We start from the raw sequence: 18,652 nt of genomic DNA, 5'->3' as shown, positions 1-18,652 counted from the left end.
GGTGAGACGAGAAAAAAAATAGAACTTAGAAGGGAAAAGGCGACAGAAAAAAGTGAACGAAAGAAAAATTAATGGAAAATAAAAGGGAAGAGAAAATAGGGAGAAATGTGATGGGTAAAATAAATTATGGGAAAGAGGACAGAAAAAAAAGTGAACGAAAGAAAAATTAATGGAAAATAAAAGGGGGAGGAGAAAATAGGGAGAAATGTGATGGGTAAACAAAATTATGGGGAAAAATTCTGGACGCACTATTCATGTTTTATCATGAAAAGGATAAGTTATTTATCCGCGAGCAGACACTTTTTGATATTGTGATCTGAAACTGGATAATGATTTAAATAGAGAACAATCTGCGTATCTGAATTAACGTGTGTTTTAGATTTCGACCTAGAATTTGGGTATTCTAAGTAACTTTCTTATCATGAAAATCAATAAAGAGAGCGCAAAGCGCGAGCTAAAAATATATGATATAAGAAAGGGTGAATTTAAGCTCTGTAATGCAAACACTTAATGGGAAAATTGTGAATTGTGATGGATCACAGTTAAAAAAGAGCTGATGTATTTTATTTTTATTACTTTGAGTTTTTACATAGGACCGGAACATGCTATGAGGGCATTATGTCATCATATGAAAATGATGACCATCTTCCTATTTCTCTCGCATGGGAGCGCGAAATGTGTTAATATTATGGCCTGAAAACTGGACATTTAAAGCACTTTGTAATTATGCATAAGAGGCATTATATATCTATCAATGCGAGCAGAAATCGCGAGTCGAATTTTTTGATAAACTGTCATCAAATTAGTTTGATTTAGAATTAATATTGGGATATACATAACCGACTAATCCAAATGCTAAAGCGTGCGGCGCTAGCTGATACGTTTTAACAATCTGACCTGAATAGGGAACTTTTTGAGAACTTTATGGAATACAGGAAAATAATACGTACCTGAAAATTCAAATTTTGCGAGCGCGCAGCGCAAGCAGAGAAAATGATAATGTTCAGACGATAACACAGACATTTTTACAGAGCACTTTTTAAAAATCAATTTGTAAATGAAACAAAATAATGAAAGTTCAATTTCCCAGCTGAAATATGTTTTGTATAATGACTTCAAAGTTTGATTTTTCAAGCTCCATATTGAGCAAGATATGCAAATACCCCAAAAAAAAACAATAAGGCGCGAAGCGCGAGCGAAAATTTTTTATCCTAACAAATAGATTTAAAAAAAATTATTTTCAGAGTCTTCCCTAATGTTATTTCATTTAATCATGTTCCTCCTCTTATGTTTGCCTTTCTTCTTTTTTCTTTCTTCTTTTTCCTCTCTTTTCCTTCCTTTTCTTTTTTCCTTTCTTTTTTTTTTCTTTTTTTGCTCCGCCAATAGGGGGGGGCCGGGCCCCTCGCCCCCTGGATCCGCCTATGTTAGCGGTTGTAGGTATAAATCGCGCTCTAACGCTCTAAAACTGTGTTCTTTATCAAAAAGCTGTCTTTCATATTCATTTTGTTCGCAAAAGAATATAAAGTTAATTTCAATCATTGTATATAGTTATCCTGTTTATGATAAAATACTTAGAAATTGGGTTAGGTTAGGGTTATCAAATTATCAGGGCAGAAAAAAATATTTTTTTTCTCATTTTGCGCGTTGAGCTGGCACTATTTGATCTGTGAGATTATGTTTTTGATGACATTCATTGTATTCACAGCAATAATTATTAAACATTGCGCACGCGCCGTGCGCCGCATGAATTATGTAGATCAGGTGAATAACTTACCGCTACACACGAGCAGTTGCTCTATATATTCTATGTAATATAATATATAGAGCAACTGCCCATTTTTAATGGTCCATAATATACCCACTTTTTTCTTTTTTGGAACGAGTATGAATTTATCTACTGATATACTGAATGTACAATAAAAGTCATTATCATGTATTTCTTGGCATTTCATTTACTTTTTTTACCATAATTATATCACACAGCTGCTCGCATAGGCCTACGCTGTCACAAATAACAAAACAAAATCTCACTTTTTTTCTTTTTTGGTGGGGGATGGATTTTCCATACGCATACGTACAATTTTTCAAATTATTTTTTTCTGCTATTTTCATAATAAACTTTAAATGATTTCGTCTTTGCACTATTATTTTTATAAAGACAAAATTACATCATCATCATATCATCGTCACCAACTTCATTCTCATCTTTATCACCACTACCACCATCATTATTATTATCATCATCATCTCACCGCCACCATCACCACCACTATCATCTTCACCAAGATAATTTTCATCATCATTATCATCATTGCCATCATCGTCTTTTTTTCTTATTTTTTCTCCTTCCTGCTTTTTTCCTTCCTATTTTCCTCTTTTTAGAGGGCACACCACCACGCCCCCTTACTGGATATCCGCCTCTAACGTTTGTTGTTGTATATAAGTTGGCGGATGCCTCATGAAATGAAATAATATAAAATAAGGAAAGGGAAACTAATTAAAAAAGGACTGAGGAGAAGAAAAAAGAAAGCCAAACAAACAAGAAAAAACAATATCAAAATTTTGTTGTAAAGTCTTCTACGTCAGTTAGTTTAATAATTATGTTTTCAATGAAATGAGAACATAAAAAAATGAAACAAGTAAGATGGGCTATACATCGTAGCAAAGAAATAGAGGGAAGCTCCGAGACAATAAAAGGGTGAGAAAAAAGAAAAGACTTTGAAATACTCACAACACGAGCATAATAAAAAAATATGGAATAAGCAAGGACAAGTAGCTGAGGGACACCCCCCCCCCTCTCTCTTCTAGTTATTTATGTATCAAACTCGCATACACAAGAATTTCTTACTAATCAAAATATTGCGAGCAAAAAAGCACGAGCTGACATTTTTTTAAATATTCAAAACTGATAGACACATTTTAAACAATTCATGAATCATAATAATTATTATACAACTAGCTTACCAATCGAATCATTCGATTGCGACAAATGATCTGAGAATTAATGCTTTTAGGAATTCATTAAATTAAAGCAAAGTATCTCAACATTAAAATAATTAAGGCGGGCAAGGTATCAGCTAATACACCGATAATTTTTTTTTGGACATTTGAAGTATTTTCGGTAATCATGAAAAAGATTGATATTTCATGAAAGCTCAAATCCGAAGAGCGGAATATTTTTATTAATTGACTTTTTAAAAAAATGTTCTAAGCCCCATTTAATATTTGATTATAAGTCGATGCATTAAAAGCTGAAAAAATAAAGTATTTTGTGTTCCTCTATCATAATTGTCTTTCTCTTTAACCCTGGTTCTTTTTTTTTGGGGGGAAGCATTTTGGTTAAAAAAGAGAGAAAAAAGATAATTGCTGGCTTGTGGACGCCCGGTGTGGACGGTGGTAGGGACACCCCCCCCCCCGTAGTTACGCCAATATGGGACCAAATGATCCTAAATGTCCGAGGCGAAACTTGTGCAATCAAACGTTATTTCTGAATAAATTAAAGCTTGCGCTGTTCAACTTCAATCTCTTTCAGCTAAATTTGCGATGAACGCTGCGTTATGAAATATATAATTATCAACATCTGGCGAAAAGAATAACCGACCGATCACCTGACGAGAACGCGTATACGTGATCTGCATATCAGGTCCGATCGCGAGTCAGAAGTGAAGGACAACTGCCAAGAAAATCAGGAAAAAGTCGTCAAAATGTAAGTTCCCCTTCATTTCTTTCATTTTTTTGTTACTTATTCAAGCATAAATGTCTCATTAAAGCAAAATTTCAACAAAAGCCTCAAATTTAGCTAGTACTTTTGTTGAAATTACAATAAATTTAGATCCACATAAATCTCTAACCCAATTTAGCACTGATGTCGCCTATGAGGTCCATACATGTAATGTTTGGACCTCATTGGTACTAGGAGTGTACAATATGGGGATAGGCCAGGGTGACCAGATTTCACAAAATGAAATACGGGACAATCCGACATAAAAGATCAACAAAGAAGGCTACACAGTGTTACACCCAGTGGCGTACCGTGAGTGGCACCAGCAAAATTTTGATTCACTAGTGAGCGCGCGAAGCGCGCTCAGTTGCTAGGTATACTGACCTATAGAGACATTTTAAGGACAGTGTCATTAAACGAATATGTATGTTACTGATCACATAATGCGAGCGCGAAGCGCGAGCTGAAATTTTTGTATATATTGACCCCAAACGGACATTTTAATGACTATATTGTAGGAATCTATTAAGAGTATACATATCTCACCATAGTAATCTAATGCGACCATAGTAATCTAATGCGAGTACCAAGCGCTTGCTTATTTTTTTTAGAATTATATGCATCCAAACACATAAAGCATTAAAATGATATGTCACTGCATAAAACAATAATAATTCGAAGTGCGAGGAAATATATTTGGTGTATATTGAATTGAAAACGGGGTGTTTTAGACAACAGGATTATATATCTCGTTAAACAGACAATGCGAGCATCAGGCACAATGAAGACATAGGCCCTGAGTAAATTATGTTTCATAAAGTTATGATATCTTTTTTATTTTTATGTATAATATAACATAATTATAATATAATATAACATAATTAACAATAATTTTTCCTTCCCACTACGTTTCTCTCACTTTCTCCCTCTTTTTCTCTTTTTTCCCCCGTTTTTTTTTGGCCAGCCGATTGGGGGGCACGCCACTGGTTACACCTGTGAAAAATTATAAAGAATTGGAAGGGTGGGTGAACGAAAGAATGAAGGAGAGAAAGAAAAGACGAAAGAAAAGAGATGAATTAAGAAGAAAGAAAGAAAAAAATTAAGGGAAGGGAAAATGAAGGAAAATGAAAAAAAAAAAAATAAAAAAAGTTAGAATAAAAGAAAGAATAAAAGAGCGAAAAATGTTACCGTCGTCATTCTTTGAATTGAATGCAGAAAGAAAGAAAAAAGAAAGGAATGGAAGAAGAATACAATGTGTGAAAGACAACATAAAGGAGAGAAAGAAAAAAGTAAGAAAAATGAGGAGGAAAGAAAGAATGAAGGAAAGAAAAATGTTTCCTTCATTCTTTGAAAAAAAGAAGCAAACAGAGAAAGAAGGGAGGAGGGAAGGAAGGAAGAGAGGGAGGGAGATAAAGAATAGGGAAAGAATTAGAAGGAAAAGTCAAATGAAGAATGAAAGAAAGGAGGAAAGAGAGGGAGAAAGAATTTAAGTGAGGAGGGAATGAAAACACAATGGAAGAAGAGAAAGAATTAAAAGAAAAGGAGAGGAAGGGAGGGGGAGGAGAAAAAAAAGTTTTAAGAAAGAAAAAATATAAAAAGGGAAATTTGATAAAGAAGACGGGTAAGAAAAAGGGGGAAAGAAAGAAAAATGAACAGAGAGAGAAAGGATCAGGAAAGACAAATAGGAAATAAAGATAGATGGAACAAAAACGGGCAAGCAGGAAGGATAGAAGGATGAAGAAAGAAGGATAGAAAAGAAAGAAAGAGGAAAAAAGTTCAAACTTCAAGCAAAAAAAATCCAATCATCTAACAAAAATCATAATGATATTTGGTGTTTTTCAAATATAATTTTAGAATTAAAAATAATGTTTTAGAAATGAATAAAATTTCAAAGAGATTTTTTTTACTTAAAAATTAGATGAAACACCGCGGCATCATACACAAGACTCAAAACGAAAGCTGAAACAACTAGATCTAGTTATGAAAACTCAATAACTTGTTCCTCCGAGATTACATCTCCAAATCAGTAATCTGAGAACCCATAATGTAGTCATACAAATTTACCGCCGATTTTGTGATTATTTTGGCATGTTTGGTGGAGAGAATCTGCTCAGATCCTACATGCCTAGCTAGTAGCATGCCACACAATGGCAGGAGGCCAGTTAGTTTACGATGTATTGGGTTAGCAAGAAAATCACCGTAGGAACTTGCAAATCGATTTTATTGTTATCTCTGCTTCGTCATCTCTTGGTTATTTTGATGAAAATTCGTCACTTTTAAATACATTTTGTTCAATATTCTGAAATACGGGACAAATAGGCGTCCCGGGAAGGGTTTGTCGGGACGCCGGGACAAAGAAGCAAAATACGGGACAATCCCGGGAAATACGGGACGTCTGGTCACCCTGGGATAGGCCACTCTAGGCGACACCCCAATACTTACCCGTGTTAAAAAACTGAGACTCCACTCACGCGCGTTTGGGCCGCCCTAGCTTAGAACTAAGTGATTTTTGCGAGTTTTTTTTAAATGCTACATATTTAATAGGAAGGTATGAATCGTATAATAATGTTTAATCGGTACTCACCGGTTCTTTTGTTGCATTTCCAGACCACTTCTCACAATTCTTGGCAAATAGTAGCGGTAAATTCTGTCGCCATAGACAGCTAGTCATCCATCTTTATTTATAAATGGAGCGCCCTTTACGATAGTTGTTAATGCCGCGGAGAAATCGTTAGGCATTTTGGCCTGTGTTCAAGGCGTAGCTGTTCTATTTTTTTATAAAATTATGTGTGAGATCGAAATCTCAGCGAGTAAACACTCTTCCATATGGAAGAGTGTATACTCGCTGTGATATGATCCCGATAGGGAGGCGCAACACCCCCACCCACATGGGCGCAAACCCCAGGGCCGGGGGACATGTCCCCTCACCCAAAATAGTAGGGGGCACATTATGAAATGTCCCCCTACTATTTTTGGTCATTTCGTTCAAAATCGAAATGTATTTTGGAAGAGACGATCTTACTTTTGGCATGCCCCCTTTTTTTTGCTTGTTTGCTTGTCAAATTTCTTTTGGTCAAGATGACCTTCTTTAGAGGGTGATAAACCTTCTTTTTTTTTTTTGTTTTTTGCTTGTCAAATTTTCCAGCCCCTGGTCCCCCTACCTTTGGGGAGAGATTTCCGCCCTTGCAAGTAGACATACTCTTGATATTGTTTGCGAATCTGCACGGGCGTCGAGGGCTGGGGATGAGGAAAAGCGGTGAGACGAGAAAAAAAAAATAGAAGGGAAAAGGCAACAGAAAAAAAGTGAACGAAAGAAAAATTAATGGAAAATAAAAGGGAAGAGAAAATAGGGAGAAATGTGATGGGTAAAATAAATTATGGGAAAAGAGGACAGAAAAAAAGTGAACGAAAGAAAAATTAATGGAAAATAAAAGGGAGGAGAAAATAGGGAGAAATGTGATGGGTTACGTCGAGATTTCATGTGCCCGTGCAAAAAGAAATGAGCAGAGGTTGACATGTTGTCCGTTTGGGCAAATGCCTGTCTATTTCTCGGACTGGCGCTCGTGTTGCAAAAATTATTACCGTAAGCTGATGGAATCACTGCTTCATGTATACCGACAGTGACAGGATTTAGCCAGGGGCGGATCCAGCCTTCGCCAATAGGGGGGGGGGGCGGAAATTTTTTCAGCCATATTTCCCCCGATCGGCCGCTCGAATATGATTTTTGCCGGGATTTTTTGTTTCTTTGAAGGGGTAGTCCTAAATGGTCACTTTTTAGATTTATTCTTATGAAACATAAATGTATAATACCATAACCCTTATTTGTATAATGCGAGCGGAAAGCGAGAGCTAAATTTTTTTGGAAATTTTATGTACTTTTTCCTAAAATTTTGAACATTTTGGGAAATGTTTGTTTTCCTGAAAAAAAAGATGTGTATGCAAGTTAATAATTACTACGAACGTAAAGAGTGAGCAGAAATGAAGTGATGGAAAAAGTATTGTTAGATACTTGCTTGCAGTTAGCCATGAAGACGTTACACATTTTAAAAAATCAAATAATGCGAGCGCGAAGCGCGAGCCGAAATTTTTTGACATTTTTACCTAAGGAATGGAAATTCTTAGACGTTTTGTAACTTAACTGAATAGGTATATAATTAAACATGCGAGCACGAAGCGTAAGCAAAAAAAATTGATATTTAGACCTGCTGAACAAGACACTCTATTAAATTAGTATTGTAAATCATGAAAAGGATGAGTAAGTGGGGATCTTCCTTACATTAATAATGCGAGCGCAGAGCGCGAGCAGAAATTTTGTGTATACGTTTTGAACTGCTCAAAATTGTACCTGTTATGGACTGCTTGCATTTAGCCATGAAGAATTTACATATTTCAACATTCAAATATTGCGAGCGCGAAGCGCGAGCTGAAAAATTTTGACCTTTTTTACCTGAATAATGAAATGCTAAGCACTTTTTGTAATCTTGGAATGACTCTAAGTATTTTATTGATGCGAGCGCGAAGCGCGAGCGGAAAAATTCTGGACACACTATTCATGTTTTATCATGAAAAGGATAAGTTATTTATCCGCGAGCAGACACTTTTTGATATTGTGATCTGAAACTGGATAATGATTTAAATAGAGAACAATCTGCGTATCTGAATTAACGTGTGTTTTAGATTTCGACCTAGAATTTGGGTATTCTAAGTAACTTTCTTATCATGAAAATCAATAAAGAGAGCGCAAAGCGCGAGCTAAAAATATATGATATAACAAAGGGTGAATTTAAGCTCTGTAATGCAAACACTTTGTGGGAAAATTGTGAATTGTGATGGATCACAGTTAAAAAAGAGCTGATGTATTTTATTTTTATTACTTTGAGTTTTTACATAGGACCGGAACATTCTATGAGGGCATTATGTCATCATATGAAAATGATGACCATCTTCCTATTTCTCTTTCTAAGCATGGGAGCGCGAAATGTGTTAATATTATGGCCTGAAAACTGGACATTTAAAGCACTTTGTAATTATGCATAAGAGGCATTATATCTATCAATGCGAGCAGAAATCGCGAGTCGAATTTTTTGATAAACTGTCATCAAATTAGTTTGATTTAGAATTAATATTGGGATATACATAACCGACTAATCCAAATGCTATAGCGTGCGGCGCTAGCTGATACGTTTTAACAATCTGACTTGAATAGGGAACTTTATGGAATACAGGAAAATAATAGGTACCTGAAAATTCAAATTTTGCGAGCGCGCAGCGCAAGCAGAAAATGATAATGTTCAGACCATAACACAGACATTTTTACAGAGCACTTTTTTAAAATCAATTTGTAAATGAAACAAAATAATGAAATTTCAATTTCCCAGCTGAAATATGTTTTGTATAATGACTTTAAAGTTTGATATTTCAAGCTCCATATTGAGCAAGATATGCAAATACCCTAAAAGACAATAAGGCGCGAAGCGCGAGCGAAAATTTTGTATCCTAACAAATAGATTTAAAAAAAAAATTATTTTCAAAGTCTTCCCCTAATGTTATTTCATTTAATCATGTTCCTCCTCTTATGTTTGCCTTTCTTCTTTTTTCCTCTCTTTTCCCTTCCTTTTCTTTTTTCCTTTCTTTTTTTTCTTTTTTTGCTCCGCCAATAGGGGGGCCCGGGCCCCTCGGCCCCCCTGGATCCGCCTATGTTAGCGGTTGTAGGTATAAATCGCGCTCTAACGCTCTAAAACTGTGTTCTTTATCAAAAAGCTGTCTTTCATATTCATTTTGTTCGCAAAAGAATATAAAGTTAATTTCAATCATTGTCTATAGTTATCCTGTTTATGATAAAAATACTTAGAAATTGGGTTAGGTTAGGGTTATCAAATTATCAGGGCAGAAAATTTTTTTTTTCTGATTTTGCGCGTCGAGCTGGCACTATTTGATCTGTGAGATTATGTTTTTGATGACATTCATTGTATTCACAGCAATAATTATTAAACATTGCGCACGCGCCGTGCGCCGCATGAATTATGTAGATCAGGTGAATAACTTACCGCTACACACGAGCAGTTGCTCTATATATTCTATGTAATATAATATATAGAGCAACTGCCCATTTTTAATGGTCCATAATATACCCACTTTTTTCTTTTTTGGAACGAGTATGAATTTATCTACTGATATACTGAATGTACAATAAAAGTCATTATCATGTATTTCTTGGCATTTCATTTACTTTTTTTACCATAATTCACATAGCTGCTCGCATAGGCCTACGCCGTCACAAATAACAAAACAAAATCTCACTTTTTTTCTTTTTTGGTGGGGGATGGATTTTCCATACGCATACGTACAATTTTTCAAATTATTTTTTTCTGCTATTTTCATAATAAACTTTAAATGATTTCGCCTTTGCACTATTATTATTTTAAAGACAAAATAACAAAATTACATCTAGTCATCATCATCATATCGTCACCAACTTCATTCTCATCTTTATCACCACTACCACCATCATTATCATCATCATCATCATCACCGCCACCATCACCACCACTATCATCTTCACCAAGATAATTTTCATCATCATTATCATCATTGCCATCATCGTCTTTTTTTTCTTATTTTTTCTCCTTCCTGCTTTTTTTCCTTCCTATTTTCCTCTTTTTAGAGGGGCACACCACCACGCCCCCTCACTGGATATCCGCCTCTAACCTTTGTTGTTGTATATAAGTTGGCGGATGCCTCATGAAATGAAATTAAATAAGATAAAATAAGGAAAGGGAAACTAATTAGAAAAAGAAGGACTGAGGAGAAGAAAAAAGAAAGCCAAACAATTAAACAAGAAAAAACAATATCAAAATTTTGTTGTAAAGTCTTCTACGTCAGTTTAATAATTATGTTTTCAATGAAATGAGAACATAAAAAAATTGAAACAAGTAAGATGGGCTATACATCGTAGCAAAGAAATAGAGGGAAGCTCCGAGACAATAAAAAGGGTGAGAAAAAGAAAGACTTTGAAATACAACACGAGCATAATAAAAAAATATGGAATAAGCAAGGACAAGTAGCTGAGGGACACCCCCCCTCTCTCTCTAGTTATTTATGTATCAAACTCGCATACACAAGAATTTCTTACTAATCAAAATATTGCGAGCAAAAAGCACGAGCTGACATTTTTTTAAATATTCAAAACTGATAGAGAGACACATTTTAAACAATTCATGAATCATAATAATTATACAATTAGCTTACCAATCGAATCATTCGATTGCGACAAATGATCTGAGAATTAATGTTTTTAGGAATTCATTAAATTAAAGCAAAGTATCTCAACATTAAAATAATTAAGGCGGGCGCAAGGTATCAGCTAATACACCGATAATTTTTTTTGGACATTTGAAGTATTTTCGGTAATCATGAAAAAGATTGATATTTCATGAAAGCTCAAATCCCGAGGAGGAATATTTTTATTAATTGACTTTTAAAAAAAATGTTCTAAGCCCCATTTAATATTTGATTATAAGTCGATGCAGTAAAAGCTGAAAAAATAAAGTATTTTGTGTTCCTCTATCATAATTGTCTTTCTCTTTAACCCTGGTTCTTTTTTTTTCTGGGGGGAAGCATTTTGGTTAAAAAAAGAGAGAAAAAAGATAATTGCTGGCTTGTGGACGCCCGGTGTGGACGGTGGTAGGGACACCCCCGCCCCCCCCCCCCCCCGTAGTTACGCCAATATGGGACCAAATGATCCTACATGTCCGAGGCGAAACTTGTGCAATCAAACGTTATTTCTGAAATAAATTAAAGCTTGCGCTGTTCAACTTCAATCTCTTTCAGCTAAATTTGCGATGAACGCTGCGTTATGAAATATATAATTATCAACATCTGGCGAAAAGAATAACCGACCGATCACCTGACGAGAACGCGTATTACGTGATCTGCATATCAGGTCCGATCGCGAGTCAGAAGTGAAGGGCAACTGCCAAGAAAATCAGGAAAAAGTCGTCAAAATGTAAGTTCCCCTTCATTTCTTTCAATTTTTTGTTACTTATTACAAAATAAATGTCTCATTAAAGCAAAATTTCAACAAAAGCCTCAAATTTAGCTAGTACTTTTGTTGAAATTACAATAAATTTAGATCCACATAAATCTCTAACCCAATTTTAGCACAGATGTGGCCTATGAGGTCCATACATGTAATGTTTGGACCTCATTGGTACTAGGAGTGGGATAGGCTGTGATCGTTGCGTGAGACAGAGATTTGAGGGGATGAATAAGAGTCCAAAATGCTTGAGTCTCACTCAAGCATTTTGGTAGACAGGAATAACCGTCGTTTCTGGGGATTTATTCAACAATTTCTGACATTTTACTATAATCCCCATTCACCGACGGTAATGTGCCAGTACCACTCATTGAATGAACAAGGTTTTGATATAACCTTGTTCTCACTTATATCTCCATGTGTGGCAAAATTAGGGTGGCAATGTTTGGCTTATTTTCTCTTTTTTTGGGGGGCAAATGCTTGATTTTTTTACACAGAAAGTTCACATTACACCTATTATTCATACAACTTGACTCTTATTTAAATTTGATTCTTTAAATTATTTTTTTCTTAATTAAAAATAGATATCAAAAAATGAAAATTTTCTTGCCATATTACTTTCCACCAATAGAGGGCGTACAAAAAAATATGCCCAAAATTCAAGTTTTTGAGCGCTCTGGTGAATACAAAAATTATTCTTAAGTTACCAATGAAAAATAAATTGCAACTGTATGGAAATTAGTAATTTTGGTCACAAAAGTGATATTTTAATGACTTTTTAAAGTGTGTGCTCTTTACAACATTGGCATACCATAGTCCTACCTGTAGATTCCCCACAGACAGGGTGGTAGCAGTGAACAAGTGGCCAGTACGAGCCTGCATGTGTAATCTGGTCCGACAATTCGGCGGACGGGTTTTGTCCAGATTTTTTACTTCTTTTAGATTCTAAATGACATATTATCTTGAACGAAGCCCCACTATTTTCGTTAGACTCTAATCTTTCTGTTGATACTATATAAATTTTATAATATTTCGAAAATATACTTCTCCACTGTCCACTCTATGAGTCCAGTAGACTGAAGATGATACAGACTATAGAGAAAGGATACAGCAAAACTAACACTCCATACCATCTCAGAGAGATCTCAGTGGTTACCCTCCTGGGTTTCAACCCTGCAATGACCAAGCAAATGCAATCTACTATTAGAGCATCGGTGGTAGCATTTGTCTCATCCACAAGCGCTAACATCTAGCCACCTAACTCGCCAACAAAACAATTACCTAGCAGTTTTTTCTACCTTTGAGTTCCTAACACCAAGTGTCTACCGAGGAGACTACTAGGGCGTGAAACAGGCCCTAAACGAACAACAACAACAACAACAAAATATACGGTACCGATGGGAAAAAAATGATCACCTCCCCTCCATCTTGCTTACTTTCGAATCTTGCTCAAGATGAGCGCACTGCACATACATTGTGTCTTATAGGTCAAGCCATTGTGTTAAAGCGCGTCCAGCCTGACTGACTGCCAAGCTAACTAGTAGCCTTTCAAAAATAATTAGATCATACATGTATAAGTTATGACCAATTTTCTTTTATTATTTCCTCTGTGATAAAGAACAATGACTCATTCTTAGAACAAGCTAAGACTATTTACACACAGAAACATCAATAGTACCAATAGCATACTATATTTTGATGTTTAATTCAAACACAGTTGTAATCAATCAATTTACATCAGTCATGTAAACATGGTCTTTCATTTTGAAAAGGCAGACCAGATAAAATTGTGAAAGAGATACAGAGTAAAGAGTAAGACATCAGGTCACTTCAGGCACTTTCAATATATTTCCTTTTGAATATCAACTTATTATTTTTTGTTTATACCATGTAGCCATAGTAATCAATTATAAAAAGATCACATATATCTCACATGCTACAAAATAAACAGAACACCTGTTGTGTGATTTTATTGCTAAGGCCTACTGTTTTTTAGGCTAACAGTTGGTGTATAATCATGAATTTATACTTGCCCTGAAGACTTCATAGATTTTTATGTTGCTTCCCCTTTTCTCCTTCAATTTTTTCTTAAATTGTAGATGTTGAACATTTGATTCGTGGACATTTAATAAAGTACAATGTGGAACTTTGACCCTGGTGGGATGGAGGCAACTTCAAATGACTTGCCCTTGATGTCAAACATTGATGATATAAGGGTCAGGCATTACCTTCTAAATCTCAAGGTCAACTTCAATGACAGGGTCTTCACTGGATGTACAACTCTCTTCCTAGAACAGCCAGCTTCCTCTAAGATGTGTACATCAAGTCTGCAAAGACAAGATGATGACCTGTCTCATTCATATTCATCTTCTGAAGATGTTGATGAGAAATTATCTTCTGCAAAGGATGCTAGGTCTACCAGGGGTCCTGCTTGTCAAGAACCTCTGGGAAGTTACAATATTTTAAGGACCAAATCACGCTCTGTGTCTACATGTAATTTTGAAGATATTGGTGCAGGCTCTGTACATGTAGATTCTACAGAGGTAACTGGATTTATTTTGCCAACTTTGGGTCTTGACAAGAATTTGACAGTTTCTAATGAGGACTCTGATGAAATTGACCCTGCCAATACATGTACTAGCGTCAATCCACAACTAATGGAAAGCACAAAAATATTGAAGGACAGTGCATCTTCAGATAGTAAACCATGCAATGATAGGCCATGCAAGGTTCTTGATTCTTTTACCAGTCTAAATGAAGAAACTAGATGTTCTTCTCCATGTCTAAGGGGACAGGATGCCAAACAAATGATCAACATCAGTCCTGAACAAAGTTCATCGCATTTGTCTCATTTTGATGATAATGACTTTGTCTTGACACTTGATTGTTGTGATATTGACATTCATGCAGTGGAAGAAATAATTATAGATGAAAAAAAGTTTGGACTAAATCCTATGAATACAACGTCCTCAGAACAATTGGTAGTTGAAACTCAGGACTTGCCTTTGGAAAATGAAAGGGAATTTTCTTCGGATACTGGAAGGGAACCAGCTAAAAACTCAAATGGAACTGCTGGGAATTCCCTCACAGAAAATTTGTGTTATACTCCAAACGAATACAGCGTCAGAAGAGAACGATTTTTGACATGTCAATCAATGCAGAGGATTTCTCTTGAATTTAAAGTGGAACCTTGGAGCCTCAAAATTTGGAAAAGAGGGGTGAAGAAACCAGATGACTTTCCTGCAGCTGTATGTATAACCTACAGAACCCGACCTTCTGGAAGGTCATTAACTTGGGCTGTTGATCAAGATGGTAGGTGAGTTTTGTCCTCTGTTGATCATCAAGTGATAGAGTTTACACACATCTGATCTAGATTTGTATCTCCCCCCATAAATTTGATGATTCATTAATGAAATTATAAATCAGCATTTGGGGTATGAATAGGCTTTCCTGTAATAACAACAAACCATGTTTGATGTTTGAAGTGACTCGATGGGTTGATATCAAATATTGGTTAACTAGTTCTGCCTCTTTATGATTATTTAGGTCATGTGTATTTACCCAAGGAGCATGGATCAACAACCGATCTCTTTTTCCATGCCAGGAACCCCCTGGTGCTATGGCAACCTGGCAAGCTATCATCCATGCTCCAGAAGATTGTATGGTTATCATGAGCGGAGATGAGGAAGGTTATGTGTTACAGAAGAAACAAGGTACATCCATCTTCGTATTTTTACCTCTTCATATTGACGAAGTCTACCTTTTCAGTCTTTCTCTCTCTCTCCATGTGGTAACATTGGAATGCAGGCATACATTATCAAACACTTAACCCAAGGTTCCACACAATTTTTTTTTTGTGGCCGAATAGGTTCACGAAAATCATCAATATCAATAATATGTCCATTTATATAGCGCAGTTACTACATGTATGTGCATATACTCAACTGCGCTTTGATACTTGGTATCATATTATTACCCTGGCTGTAGCTGAGCCGCCATATTAATAGGCGCTAAAGCGTTCAAGGAAAAATCCTACTGGGTACCCATTCACCTCACCTGGGTCGAGTGCAGCACATTTTCTTGCTGAAGGAAATTACGCCATGGCTGGGATTCGAACCCATGACCCTCTGTTTCAAAGTCCGGAGACTAATCCACCGGGCCACAATGCTCCACAATATAATTCTTTGTGGCCCTAAAACAATAGAAAACATTACAATTTATCAAAACTTTGGTAGCCTGACTGGGCCACCAAGTTTGGGCTTTTGCAGAAATTTGGTGGCCCGACTCTCATTTTTGGTTGCCCCGGGCCACTGGTAATGTCGAGCCCTGCTTGGCCGTATTATATTACATTACATTATCCTATTATAACAAATAGTGTGATTTTCATAGCATTACTAAAACCTACACATGGAGGCAGCATTTGGATCTCTTTACAATAATGATATAAATCAATAGCAATGTTGGGATGAAAAACCATGCCATCAAATCATGTATGTTTGTTCTTTGTATCCACTTCTCAGGGATGGTGTCCACTCTCCACTTTACAGATATGATGCAACCCAGCTCTATAGTTACTCTTGCCATTGGAGATTGGAGATGTTACAATGTACCAGTCCCACAAGATGTAGATGAATGGAGATCAAAGCATTTGTTTTCACTAGAAGGAAGAAAAGTTGAAAATGAAGGGTAAGAATTATAACGAGGGTAAATTGCCATTTGGTCTACTTCCACTTGAATTATGAATCATATATTCACATTAACATAAGAGAGTGAAACAGTAGGTATCTAGAGGAAATTAGATATCCAAGTGAATATTAGACCAAATGATGGTTAGACCAAGTGGCAATTGGAGCAAAATAATAGGAGACCAATTTGGTTTAGCTATGATAGAGGATGTGGTAATTAGACCATCTGCTAGAAAATCAAGTTAATTCAAGCTAGTTAGTCCTCTTTGCTGCAATTTCCAGTTTATTTATGTAATGCCTGGCTTGATTTGTCAGGCCAATGTTTTCTCTATGAAATCAACCAAGACCCCCTGAATCATTGGTAGATCCGCCAAGCCAAAACGTGAACCATATTTACAGGGGAAGTTCACCCTGACAAATATTTATGATTAAAAGAGAAAAAAATACTGCTGAAGGTTTGAAGAAAATCCATCAGATTGAAAAAATATACTTGAAACCTAATTGTCTTACCTGCATAGTAGTGTGAGACTGTAGGCACCTCTTTTCCGACGGCGGCGTCAACACCAAATCTTAACCGAAGGTTAAGATTTTGAAATGACAGCATAACTTAGAAAGTATATGGGCCTAGCTCATGAAACTTGGCCATAAGGTCAAGGTCAATCAAGTATTACTGAACATCCTGCCCTAGTTTCATGTCACATGAACAAGGTCAAAGGTCATTTAGGGTCAATGAACTTAGACCATGTTGGGGGAATCAACATCAAAATCTTAACTTAAGGTTAAGTTTTTGAAATGTCATCATAACTTAGAAATTATATGGACTTAGTTCATGAAACTTGAACATAAGGCTAATTAAGGATCACTGAACATCCTGCTTGAGTTTCACGTCACATGATTAAGGTGAAAGGTCATTTAGGGTAAATGAACTTTGGCCGAATTGGGGGTATCTGTTGAATTACCATCATAACTTAAAGTTTATGGATCTGATTCATGAAATTTGGACATAATAATAATCAAGTATCACTGAACATCCTGTGGGCTATTCCACGGGTTGGTGGACATAAGCTTAAAAATTCAAATTAAATATTTTCTTGAATTTTTTAATACTTCAAGTCCTTCATACATGATAGTTTCAGGAACAAAAAATAAAAAGTTTATTTTCATATGTATACTTTGGAAAAAAATGGTCAAAAGTTGTGTCTTCAATTCTGTACCAAAATACAAGAAAAATAGTGAAAAATAAAATATGCCTTATTAGCATTTTGTTATTGGAACTACATACCACTTTATATATTTCTGAAGTTTAGAAGAGTCAAATTACTTAAAATACACAACATCTTTTCAAGTAAATTTGTAGTACTCATTAAAAAAATGAATATTGCAACCTGCTCAGGTGATGTAACGTGAGTAACCAAAAAAACTGACTTTGTTTTCTGAGAGAAAAATTCTTCACAGTTAATTGGTGGAATTTTAAATTCTCTTCCCTCAAACAATCTTTGACACAGTGATGACTATCAAAATCATTAAAAAGTACGATTTTTTAATAAAAATGATGAAGAAAATCTGTAACGTGAGTAACTTTGTAACGTGAGTAACCATCATGTAATGTGAGTAACCAGTAAAAATTATTCAGTTAGGTAACATTTTCTGTGGGATGTCAAGTTTTAAGTCTCATGGTGCATTGTGAGGTTATTTTTGATTAATTAAAAGCAAAATGAGGGTACACCTCTTTGATGTGACTCTTTGTTCATCAAAATATCAGTGGTCATACAATCACAAAAAAATGAATATTAGTATAAGTATTCACAATGCAAGAGTGCATTAGTAAGACTTGGTTTCGATTAACCAACTTTAACAAGTGTTTGAACAACACACTGAATGCCCTTACCTGTAACCCTATCTAGGCCGGGGTATTTTGAGAGTTGATAAGGCCCGGGGGGGGGGGGGGGGGGGCCTCCCAGGCACCCCATGAGATCATGCTGAAAATTTGCGCACAGGTTGTCTTGGACATAATCTACAATACTATACAGTAATTTATTTCATGCAAATTGGTATTAAGCGATTATGCTAATTTATGCATAATTAGAAAGCGAAATCATACTTTTTCCTCCTACTCCCTATTAAAGCTCCAATTGTTCCAATTTTTGGCATAAAATCTGTTTTTGATGTTCCTAGCAATGAATTTTACACACATTATTGAATTTTTAATGA

At 35.7% G+C, this 18,652-nt stretch overlaps 1 protein-coding gene across 1 annotated transcript in view; it reads left to right on the top strand.

Moving 5' to 3' along the window:
* Window positions 1-18,652, top strand: part of LOC121423616 (aminopeptidase O-like) — a 57,313-nt gene that overhangs the window by 13,333 nt on the left and 25,328 nt on the right. Inside the window, exons 2-4 of the mRNA XM_041619002.1 lie at window positions 13,856-15,072; window positions 15,303-15,469; window positions 16,277-16,442. Of these exons, the coding sequence (XP_041474936.1) occupies window positions 13,895-15,072; window positions 15,303-15,469; window positions 16,277-16,442 (1,511 nt within the window). The 5' untranslated portion in view covers window positions 13,856-13,894. The remainder of the gene's footprint in view (window positions 1-13,855; window positions 15,073-15,302; window positions 15,470-16,276; window positions 16,443-18,652) is intronic.

Source organism: Lytechinus variegatus, chromosome 11 (genome assembly GCF_018143015.1).
Source record: "Lytechinus variegatus isolate NC3 chromosome 11, Lvar_3.0, whole genome shotgun sequence".
NCBI classification, from domain to species: domain Eukaryota; kingdom Metazoa; phylum Echinodermata; class Echinoidea; order Temnopleuroida; family Toxopneustidae; genus Lytechinus; species Lytechinus variegatus.
Note: the sequence above shows the minus strand (reverse complement) of the source record. Positions and strands in the feature narration are given on the sequence as shown.